The following is a 12,886-nucleotide window of genomic DNA, read 5'->3' as shown; positions in this document are numbered from 1 at the left end:
CCGAATACCGCGAATTTGAAATCTGCGAAATAGTTTCGAAGTGTTTGAGACTACTAGACGAATAGAGCACTCGGACCAATGAACAGCACAGAGTTTGACTATCGCTATCTTCCGTGTGATGTATACTTTTTGTAAATACTTGTTATAAATACCTACAAAAGGAGTGACCGAAATTACTCCCGTCTCCGAAGCGGAGAAAATCGACTCCACCGTACTTTTGGAATCGACTGCCCCCTACTCTTTGTCGACTCCCCCGCGTTAGAGGTTGTCTAAGATGCTATTCGTATCATTTCTGTAACTGAAAATATAAAATAACAGACATGATAACGCAAAAAGGCGTAAAAGGCCTTCTCGAAAGGCGTTATATAACGCGAAAAATTACGCTTTTTGGAAAGGAGGTATAATGCCTTTTATAAAGGCGATATAATGGCTTTTTGTAAAGACGATTTATATTGCCTTTTTACGACTTATTACGCTTTTTATGTTATTTTTCAGTTACATAAATGATATCAATAGCCTTTCGTAGAAAAGAACGTTTGCGGACACACATTATCAATTTTAGCCGATTTGTTTTTTTCTTTTCCTGGAATGATCGCAACCTTTTCTAATATAGAATTAGTACTGGGCCCTGTTAAAGTACCTCATTTGAAATGGATGGAGGAGCCAGTACACATTCTGATACCTGGCCGGGTGATGCAGGTTACTGATTAACAACATGGTTAATATAGGTATACCAGGAAGACCTGGTTTTATTGCATTGATACTAGTAGTTGTAAAGAAAGGCAGCTACAATATAGGAAAAAAATATTCATGATTTAAAAAAAAACCCAGGATCCAAAGTGATCCGCAAAATTTGATGTTTATTTTTTGAAAGCGTTATATGACAGGTTTCAATTTCTCAAAAACTGATTTTATTTTTAAAAAATAATTTATTCAATATATATTGGATGGGATTAGACAGCATAATTGTTATTAATACTACAATATAACTAGTTTAAAGCAATTCATCAGCGCATTGTCCCTCCCTACATTGAATATACGTGTACGTATGTATTCAAGTAACGTTAACATTAATTTTATGAAATAATGGCCTATTTGATAATGCATTTTAAGATTACATTCCATGGATGTTTTTGCGATCGATCACATTGAAATATATTTAAAAATAACATTTAACATTCGATCAATTTGACGCACTGATTGACAACTTTTACTCGCTTCATATATATAGGTCTATAATGATTTCTTTGGTGGTTGGTCCGGCCTAGGAATGACCATAAAAGGCAAAGATTATATTATGACCAGTTGACACGCGTTCGATCTGCCATGCTCTCTATCAGGGTTCATAAACCGTCATAGAAAATTCTATCTTACCGTATTTGTTAAATCACATTGAGTCTATTATATCCAATATCATCAGCATTGTTTCTCTATTCCTGACCAGTAAGAGCTATGTTATGTGGATGCTTGTTCATAGAAGGTGGGTATTGGGAGGGGGTGAAGTGGTTTCTATATGTTCTATTTTGGATGATTAAAAATTTGAAACTCCTTGTACGCCATTGATTATCAGAAAGTAGAAGGGGGATCAAATGGCTCGTGGACTGATGCTATGAAATCACTATTAATATAGCTATGACATAGGTAATAAAACACACGTGAAGCTTTGAACAAAATATTGTCGGGCTTAAGACTGCAATTTAATTTTAACTGTCTGTTGGGTTGCTTGAATGAAGTCTTAAACGCTACATACAAAAATAGACGTTTGGAGAAATCGTATTCTCTTTCAGCGTTATTTTTTGTTTGAAAGAAAAATTAACGAGAGAAACAATCCATAATTTTCACAAAAATATACTTATCATAAAAAGTGTTCCGATCTATTTAACTGTAACAGGTGGCTGAAGCTCGTTTACGAAGATTTTCGACAAGACTGTTAAAATTTTGTAAAGAAGAAATTGTCCGTCGATCACGTGTAAACAAAGATCAACATCGTCAAATAGACGAACGAACTTCTTTGAGAAAATATGTGTAACAAAAAAAACCCAGAGAGAGAGAGAGAGAGAGAGAGAGAGAGAGAGAGAGAGAGAGAGAGAGAGAGAGAGAGAGAGAGAGAGAGAGAGAGAGAGAGAGAGAGAGAGAGATGTTTGTTTGTGATAGGTAGAAATGCATACCATAACACATAACTAACATAACTAAAGAAATAATTTGATTTATGCGTAATGATGTCTTTTTCAATTCACTTAAAGTTAAGTTGATACAATACTAAGCCTTATATGATGTAGAGAAATGCTGCGTCAGCGTGTCCATTGGCGGACAGATAATGTGCCCTGTGAACCCCTAACCCCCCCCCCCCCCTTAAAAAAAAAAGTAGCGACCGTCCAACGAAATATTTTTTATTTAATCTAGTACCAACTGGCACCCCTAGACCCCAGCCCACTCACCTACTAAAAAAAAAAGAACCCACAAATTTCATTCCAAGCATAAATGTCTCCAAACATGTGTAATGAGAAATAACTCTTAATAAATGTCTAAATCATGTCAGGCATTATGAAATAAAATCTATTTTTTGTAGTGTAAACTTCTGAATCATGTCAAGCAAACTAATTACAATAATCAGGTTAATCTGCATGTAATAAGAACAAAATCTGCTAGGTTTTTTATTATACATTGTTCATGGCAGCCCACATGACAATACGATTTCTTAATATGATCTTCTAATTTACTTTATCACATATCTGACCTTTCAGCAATATATCAATACAACAATGACAATGCAAGAATGATGGAGAAGTCATGCACATGCATACGTTTAGTTTTTAATTACAAAAACTAAAAGACCTTAATTCGTGTGTTTTGTTTACATGCATTATGTAACAATGTCATCAAGAAATCGTGGTCAGTTTGGGAAGAACAGTAAAGAAATGACCTATCCCCAAAATATGTTCATACACAACTACAGGTGGAGGCCTAATGAGAAAAAAATATTATCATTATAAAAATAGTGCCTGTTTGGGAGGTTCGCGTCGGTTGACAGTGGTTGTCTCGGGTGTCAATTTCAACAGTTACCCTCCCAAATAGGCACTATTTATTTTATTATACTGAATGTCTTAATTTTAAAGAAAATTTTACTGCTTTTATATAGAAATGAAGTGAAATCTACGGCGAACCGTACGCGCATAGTTTACGCGCATGTAACAATTCGTTGTGTTACCCGTAGTCAAGTGTGTTGCTAACGCTGAGGGTTATAGTATATTAATAGTGCCTGTTTGGGAGGGTAACAGCTGAAATTGACACCCCTCGAAAACCATTGTCAACGGACGCGAAGCTAACGCTGAGGGTAACAGTGGGTAATAGAACAGATTATGAACTGCGTCTAAACCAATCAGATTTCAGTATTTAACATGAAAGTATAACAAAACGAATTACCAACTGCATCTAAACCAATCAGATTTCAGTATTTAACATGAAAGTATAATAAAAAAAATTGTCAACTTATTCTCACGATAGCTAGCTCTGCTAGATGAAGTCTCTAATTTGATTTTCTCAGTTTTTAAATTTGTATTAATTTTTCTTGTCCTCCAAATACTAGTAATTTAAAATTCTTCCAGCCACGAGAAATAAACGGTTTGTTCCCGTTTTGCACACATTAGAAAATTAGGTATCGTAAAAATGTGTGCGAAACGGGAATTTGACCAGGTGAGATAATTGCTTAATGGCTATAGTCTATATCACAGTTCCTGTGAGGGCAATTGACAATAAAATTAATAAAACATCTACTCGCAATTGATTTTTACATTTATTTTATGTTACAATATATGACTTGCATAAAAGCACATTTACAAAATAATTGACATTAATTTCAAACATCAGTTTGGTCATAAACAATTTCATTAATTTCTTTCAACAAGAAAGATTATTGCAAAAAATGTTGTATATGTAGAGTTTTTGTTTAACTTACTGTCTTTAGGAAGTACATGTACATGATACAATTTTGAAGAGAAAGTATCATACGTTAATATTTAATTATTTCTTTTGCTGACATAAATGGTCATTATGGAGGAAATATGTGTGTAGTTAAAATGTTGCTAAATTTTTTTAATGCTGTGGCTTGAATAATAGGAGAAAATAGACAAACTGTATAATGATATGATGATAAATCAGCAATTATATGCTTCAAAAACTGTATAGATTTTTTTCACAAAACCTATCAAATGTAGATCTAGTTCATGCATTTTCAACCTTCTTCAGTTTGAGGTATATCGAATCAATATATACTGGCATTCTTACTGACTGTGTTTATTCCTCAATATTATAACACTTTTTACTGATTAAAATGTCTTCATAAAATCATTCATATTTTAGTACATAGAAAAAAACCTCAGTTAAATACTTCAATGTATTAAATAATTAACATCATAAGTGCAATTGTTAAATCACAAACATACACAAGTACAATCATAATTATACTACTGGTAATACAGTTTTCCAGGTCAATAAATGATGAATTATCACGTCAATATTATGTCTTTATAATAAAGTCATTGTCCTATTTCATATCATCACATCATGAATACTGGGTTATTGATAATAAGACTCTGACCTCAGCTTTATACACAAGAGATATAAAACAAGTTTTTAAGATGGAGTACCTAAAATACACAGATTACTAGTTACAATTACAATCAAACCTTGTTATCTCGAACTCGATGGGACCAAATAAACACTTCAATAAACCCAAGGATTTAACAAGATGTAAAGGTTAAAATACACAGAGATACAGTGGTTGGAGCTGAAACATATCCATGATATTCAAGATACAGAGGATTTCACTTTTAATCTAATATTCTATTATATAACAATTGAAAATCAAAGACAACATAATTGCTAAAACGATTAATCTAATATTAGAATCAGTTAATCTGTTAACTTTTCTCTGTCAAATTGACTATCTTTTTAAGCGAATCCCACGGTACCTATGTTCAAGACATAAAAGACATTTCAAATAATGTGGTTCACAAAGTGCATTGCATTATTACTGGCCAACACCACTGAAAAACAGTTTTTCCCATTTCTTATCAATCACCAGATAATCACTCAAAAATTAGTTTTCAAATCAATATCTTTCTGTGATATTTAATGATTTACATGTATATTTTATTATTAAAATATGGCTTGAGAAAAGGCTTAATTATTGTAATATTTGAGTATACATTTGGTACATAGTCTTAACAATTGTCAGTAATTGTTGGCATTTTTTAATGTACAATGTAATGGAGTATTTTAATTCCTGAGCAAAAGACAACGACGGTTAGGTGTTTAACATACAGGTAATCAAAATGCAAAAAACATCACATTTAGAGAAGTGGACACCATCACAGTTTCCTACATAGTCCAATGTTATTTCATCAGATGAAATGCAATTAATCCCTGTTTAAATCATCTTGATGTAAATGAGTTACTGTGTTAAAACTAATGATTACTGTAAACCAAGTTTTATTCGCGTGGGAGAAATTTTCGCAAGGTTTAATAGCGAGAGGCTTGTCGTCGCGAATATTTCTCGCTGCGAACCAATCCTTTGTCTATAGTTTTTATAACAATGCAGGTCTGGATAAAGCTTGGTTGTGAACATTAGTGTCGCGAACCAGTTTATTGGCAGTTAATTGCGAAATAAAGTCGCTGTGAATAAAAATTGGTTTACAGTATTACAAGTACATTAACAAATGTACACTACACATTGTACTAACACAAAATTTTGGAAGTAAAATGTATTATCAAGTAACTTATTTTTTTCAGTTTGTATTAAAGTGACTGTACAATTCAATCAGTCAAAGATGATCATTAACACTGTAATATGACATATTCAAAATGTTTTCAAAATTCATAATATTTTCATGCATGTTTTATTAACCTTTTCAGTAGAAAATTGGCATGCCTAATGTCAGCATTTGTATTTCAATAACTTTTGTGTCACATTATGAAGTGAGAATTTTTGTCAGCTAGTTTTTATATATCATCAATGTTTTAATAAAACAACATTAATGATACCCCCCCCCCCCCCAAAAAAAAAAAAACCAAAACAAAAACAAACAAAGAACAAAATCTTAAACGACATGTATTACACAAATATCTATTGCTGGTCCCATCCTTAGGAAATAAAAAAAATCACAGGGAATAAGAATTTGATACTCCAATTATCCACCTTTACCCATAGGTGATGGTTTTGTTTCCATGGTTACCACCCCCACTGTCTGAATGTTCCCATGGTTTAACTGTCACTAAAAAGACAAGTTACTGTTCATTTAATACCGGGTATATAATTTTATTATGCAGTGTTATATACATAAGGTTTTCTTTCATAATAAAATTAGTTACATGTACAAATATTAATTTCATTTGCTTTGCTGTAGTGTGAAATAATTTATACTATTCATCAGGACATAATCATATTTGTATGGATTGTTAATCTTTTGATGGTTTGTGGAGACTTAATTTGTGATTAAGGGGAGCGAACACAATCCACAAACACTGAACCTCCACAAATTCTAATGATTCCACAGGAGGTTGATTTCAGATGTTATTTCTTTAAAATTATGTCTTTAAAAACACAAGGTTAAAAGATATAGCTGTTTTGTTACTATATATATTTATATATAAAATGACTAAAAATGATTTAATAATTTGACTTACTTAAAACGATAACCACAATAACTGCAATGATAACAACCACAACCAGTATAAGGATTAGTGTCATTCGAATGTTGGAACAGCACATCTTACGTCGAAGGTCCGTGGAACGCTTTTTGAACTGAATGGAACTGGACTCAAGGTCATCTAAAAATACAGTGTTATTATATAAATAACTAACTAATTATAGGTATAACTAACCATGAATCACTCACAAATATGCATCGAATCTTGGCAAAGGTAAGATGAATACAATTTGTATTCTACAGCGGTCTATGGCCAATTGGGGGACTCCTTTGAAATATTTTTAAAAGAGCTTTCTAAAAAAAGATTATCTGAGGTTCTTAGATTACTGTGCTTTCAAATCAACAGAGGCCCACTGGGTACAGCACAACTGTTACCCAAGTAGCTTACATTTAAAACAAATTCATCATTTTCACACTTCTATTGCAATAGAAGATCTATGCCAGGCTAATTCTGAAAAAAAAACCCACCCTCACTTTGACCTTTTGTAAGTGAAAATTTCAAACAGTTTTGATATCATGAGTAACAAAGTACCTGCTTTCTGCTGAATGTCGTCAAGTTTATCGCCTCGCCGTAACACCTTGTCCACATTGTCCTTGAGGAGGGAAGTGACCTCACTAACCTCACCGTCAAGGTCATCCAATCTATCTCGACTGCTCGCTCCCCTACTCCTGTTCATTACAAGGAAATTATCCACAATTAATAAAGCTGCAGAGCTTCCAGTCTAAATAACATTGGATGGACGTCCTGGGAGCTACAGTTCTGTACATGTTAAAGAGATTAAAATTTACAGCGCACAAAAAATTGCCTTAAGTTTTGGACTGATTAATCTTATTTACACATATTCTGTGACAAAAATTAGTAACATTAAATTCTAAATTTCTAGTGATACTGTTACTTAATATATCCCAGACTTTCTCTTATTAATAAAATAAAAAACGTTAACTGACCTTGGAAAAGGAAGAATGGTACTAAATTAAAATGGAGATTGAGAGTGGCCATTTTTACATGTAAACAAACTGCACCAATTCCTTTCACAGGACTAGTGTTTGTGTGTTAAAGAGTATCAGAGGCATGTAAAGTGATGATATCTGTAGTAAAATGTCCGAGGATTTTTTTGGAGTCAAACATTTGTACAGAATTTGTGGGGAAATAAGGTTAAGCAGTCCAAAACTAGCACACCTTTGTGTGCGTCGTAAATTACATCTTTTTAACACATACAGAACTGCACATCCCAGGTCGTCCATCCGAATTTTTTATACCAGGAGTTACAGAGCTTCAGCTACAAAAACATGCAATAGAAAATCAACACCTGCATTTCATTTCAAAACATAGGTAATCACAGATTACAAAGCTCACCGAGAGGAGACATCACCCTTATGAGACTTCACCTTTATGAGACCACCTTTATCATAATTTAATACAATATCATAATATCTCATACGTGTGGTGTATATTACCCGTGTGATAAACCTTTGCTATATCACACGGGTGATGCTATATCAAATACTTCCGGTCGGAGCTACTTTTGACACAGCCCCTCGCTTCAACGCTTCAGTGACCTATTTTTGAAGATTTGCTAGTACTTTCACCATAACTATATCTACTACAAAAATTGATATAAAATTGATTTTGTCAAAGATTTAAATTACAAATATGAAGGAAAACACACAACTGCGTAGCACAGGCGTCGGAACCGGGGGCTATTTTGAGGGGGGAGGGTTAGCCCCCCCCCCCACCTTTTTTTGCAAAGTTATTCATAACCGTAACCACAAGATCCTTTTTTCTTGTTTGTCAAGATTTTTGATAAAGTTAGCCCACTTCCAACTTTCAATTTGCCTTGTGAAGTTTATAAAACTACAAATTACGTTAACTATCAAGGAGTTCATCCTGACGACGCGATGAAAACAGAGCGCTCTGGTTGTGTTTATATACAAGAACTTACCGAAATAATGTTTCATGAGACTTTTATTCCACCACCAGTAAGCATCCTTATTCACTATTTTCAATTTTGAATCATAAGGCTAGCCTAGTGTTTGTTTTATTAAACACCATGCATCAACAACTGTTCCTTGTTCGAGTCAATTCAAACTAACGAGCATTCGCAACTTTGTGTATGTCAACAAACTTGATTATTCAAGTCTTTTAATCGGAATTTCCATTTAATCAAGTGAATAAGCTCTAAGAAAAATTATCTAGAGCTAAAAAATTATTTTAAGGTTTATTTCAGTGAAACTTTACATTAAAACAGTTAAGTTTATCTCAGGAATGACGTACTAAATTGTATTGCGCAAGGTCACAATAGCCGCATAACACAACGTTGCATCATCGTTTTTAATCTTTGAAAAAAAAACAATTTGGGTCACACAAGGGACTGTCTCAAAAGCTTCATAATATAAATCAAATTGTATGAGATATAGAACATCTATAATTGTGTGATTTTATATTTGGTTTATCCAACTCGTTGAAATGGTTATATTCGCTCGGCAAGCCTAGCGAATATATACACCATTTCAACTCGTTGGATAAAGCAAATATAAAATCACACAATATAGATATCCTCTATTTATATAAAACAATATAATATTATATTACAACATCATATTACATAATACATCATAACATTGAAACATATGATATTATATTGTATAATATAGAATGATATTGTATGATTCTGTATCATTTTTGATACATAATATGATATTGTATCATATGATACAATATAATTTGATACAACATTGTATCATATCAAATGATACAATATTATGTGATAAAGTAAAATATTATTATACAATATTGTATTATACATATGGTATCATATGATACAATAATATATTTTACAGTATCATACAATACAATTTCATGTGATGTGATAATATATCATATTATAAACCAATATCATATTATACAATAATGTATGATATGATATTATATAATATTACAGTATCATATTATACAATTTCATGTGATATAATTCTATATTACAGAAACTAATATCATATTATACAATATCGTATGATACAATATTATAGAATATACAATATTGTATCATAGGATACAATATTATATTTTGCAATATCTTATGTCATAGTATCATGTGATAAAATAATAAATTAATTATACAATATAATATCATACAATATTGTATCATAATATACAATACTATACATAACGATATCATGATACAATATCATAACATAAAATATCAAAAAAATTGATACAATATCATATCATATAACTTTTTATTATATTACATATGATATTATATTGTATCATGTTTAACATTATTGTTTCATACCATACAATACTATATCATAGGAATCATGTTATATCATATCAACAAACACATCTATCTATCGAGCAGGTTTGAGTTAGTTAGGATATTTCTTTAGCATCCTTGATAATGGAGATCAGGCTCTGCATCTGAAGCAACCTCTGCCTTTCATTTATAATATAGTTAAATCAACTATGCAAGCAATCATCTCTAAAACATGTGACCTGTTCCAAAAAAAATAAACCTCATCCAGCATCCGAAACCCATGGCTCAGATTCAGCATTCAAGCCTGTCAGGTGCATCAGTATACATAAGACACATCTCCATGCCAGTGTGGTGAAGTTCAGACCAGTAATAACTAGGATATCATCATCAGAGGGCACTAGCAATTAAAACCTTAACCTGCTCCAGCATCCGCAACCTATGGCTCAGATTCAACATCCATGCCTGTCAGGTGCATCTGTATCATAAGACACACTATCCATTCAAGTTTGGTGAAGTAAGGACCTGTAATAACTAAAATATATTTTTTAGCATCCTTGATAATGGAGATCAAGCTCTGCATCTGAAGCTTCCTCTGTGATTCATTCATATTACAGTTTAATCAACTATGCAAGTTTGAAATAGTACTATTATCTATTAAACATGTGACCTGTTCCAAAAAACTTAACCATATCCAGCATCTGAAACCTATGGCTCAGACTCAGCATTCAAGCCTGTCAGATGCATCAGTATCATAAGACGCACCATCCATAGAAGTCCGGTGAAGTTAGGACAAGTAATAAGATATAATCATCAGAGGGCACCTGTTTCAAAAACTTTAACCAGCTCTGAAAACCTTAACCTCCTCCAGCATCCGAAACCTATGGCTCAGATTCAGCATTCAAGCCTGTCTGGTGCATCAGTATCATAAGACGCACCATCCATGGAAGTCTGGTGAAGTTAGGGCAAGTAGTAACTAAGATATAATCATAAGAGGGCACCTGCAACAAAAACTTTAACCAGCTCTTAAAACCTTAACCTCCTTCAGCATCTGTAACCTATCGCTCAGATTCAGCACCCAAGCCTGCCTGGTGCATCAGTATCATAAGACACACCATCAATGCAAGTTTGGTGAAGTACGGACCAGCATTAACTTAGATATTGCTATCAAAGGGCACCTGCAACAAAAACTTTAACCTGCTCCAAAAACCTTAACCTCCACCAGCATCCGAAACCTATAGCTCAGATTCAGCACTCAAGCCTGTCTGGTGCATCAGTATCATAAGACACACCATCCATGCAAGTTTGGTGAAGTATGGACCTGCAGTAACTTAGATATTGCTATCAAAGGGCACCTGCAACAAAAACTTTAACCTGGTCCAACAACCTTAACCTCCTCCAGCATCTGAAATTTAGGACCCAGATTCAGCATCCAAGTCTTTCAAGTCCATAAGTAGGTCCAGATGCATCATCCATGCAAGTTTGGTGAAGATAGGACAAGTAATAGCTTAGATACAGGACCTGCAACAAAAACGTTAACCAGGTCCGGACGCCGACGCCGACGCCGAGGGTATAGCATAAGCTCCCCATGACTTCGTCTCGGTTAGCTAAAAATTGAAAGAGTGGGTGATTGTTCGGTTGCTGGATATCCAACAAGCATAGAAAATATATTTTCTCTATTTGGCCAATATTGACATTATAATATTGCCAAGATTAAAAAACTTTGATTCTGACATTAATAATTTTCAGAATCTTAATTTTACTAGATATTAAATCTATGAGTTCTTGTAAAGTCACTTCAGTTAAAATGTTGGTAATTACTGTAAACGTACTATATTTGGCGCATACGATATTTGGCGGAAATTGGTCTTTGAACAAGTTGGCGTAGATTTGAATTAGCGTATTCCTGAATAAGACTATTTTTATACATATATGCATGGCATTTAGCGACGTACTTGATTTAGCGGAAGCCGCATTCCGCCAAAAGTGCTAAATAGAATACACAGCCAAATGTAGTACGTTTACAGTATATATGGGGTGATGAGGCTTGAGAATGAAAATGAAAGAAATATCAGTAGAATACAGATATTCATGAATACATGTATCAGATAAGAATATTGTCTGATACCATGTATACAGGTACATGTATTGTACAAATTTAGAGGATATATAAAAGTAACGTTCCTTTCAATCGACATTCTATTTTTTCCAGCCAGATAAGATAGGATACATGAACACATTGTTCATCATTTATTTACCTTTAGCCTACTTTAAAATTGAATTGTTTGAATAAGTGAATAAAGATTTCCTTATAAGTGTAGAACTTATCAATTACAATTTTATCGTTATGCACGTTTCAATAACAAGTTATCTAGTTAAAGTATGATTAATTTATTTATGATATGAGTATTTTAAAAGCATTGCGCAGTCCACCAACAACTCATAATCCATTCAGAGGTAAATTTTGTCTACATGTATTTTGCAACTACTCTCTTAAGAGGATAGGCACTGATGCCTTCTCTATAGAGAATACTTTCCAAACTACTCATTTCTTACCTATGTAATTTGTGCATGGTGCACGTTTACATACATAATCTAAGGTCTAGTCATTATGATACAAGCACTATGTCAGGTCACCACATATCATTGTGTCTAAGAATTCCAAAAATATTTAGGGGGAAGTAAACATTCTAATATACAAACAAAAGGCACATTCAAATAAAATTACACTTTACGACAAAACAGACCAACTTACATCGTTAAAAACTGAGAGAATATCGGTGAACCGTACTACAGAGATGAGCAAGGATCGGGTGACAGATTAAAGTGAAAGTAAAAGTTTAAGGTTAAAGTTCAATTGTCGTAATCCGAATTTATTTCTTTGTTCATTTATTTTGATTATCAGTTTTTACATTTTAATCGACA

General features: G+C 33.1%; 1 protein-coding gene across 2 annotated transcripts; it reads right to left on the bottom strand.

Annotated features, from left to right (window-relative positions):
* Positions 1–3,779: 3,779 nt before the first annotated feature.
* Positions 3,780–12,820, bottom strand: LOC128167529 (vesicle-associated membrane protein 8-like). Of its 2 annotated transcripts, none has more exons than XM_052833323.1 (4): positions 12,717–12,820; positions 7,240–7,376; positions 6,685–6,828; positions 3,780–6,272 (listed from the first exon to the last, which is right to left on the bottom strand). In XM_052833323.1, coding segments are annotated over exons 1-4 (357 nt in total). In that variant the 5' UTR covers positions 12,719–12,820; the 3' UTR covers positions 3,780–6,198. The 2 variants fall into 2 exon arrangements, with proteins under 2 accessions (XP_052689283.1, XP_052689279.1); XM_052833319.1 differs by lacking the exon at positions 12,717–12,820 and adding an exon at positions 7,927–7,953 and having other exon boundaries at positions 7,240–7,429.
* Between the last annotated feature and the right edge of the window lie 66 nt (positions 12,821–12,886).

The sequence above is a fragment of the Crassostrea angulata genome, chromosome 1, assembly GCF_025612915.1.
Source record: "Crassostrea angulata isolate pt1a10 chromosome 1, ASM2561291v2, whole genome shotgun sequence".
Taxonomy (NCBI): domain Eukaryota; kingdom Metazoa; phylum Mollusca; class Bivalvia; order Ostreida; family Ostreidae; genus Magallana; species Magallana angulata.
Note: the sequence above shows the minus strand (reverse complement) of the source record. Positions and strands in the feature narration are given on the sequence as shown.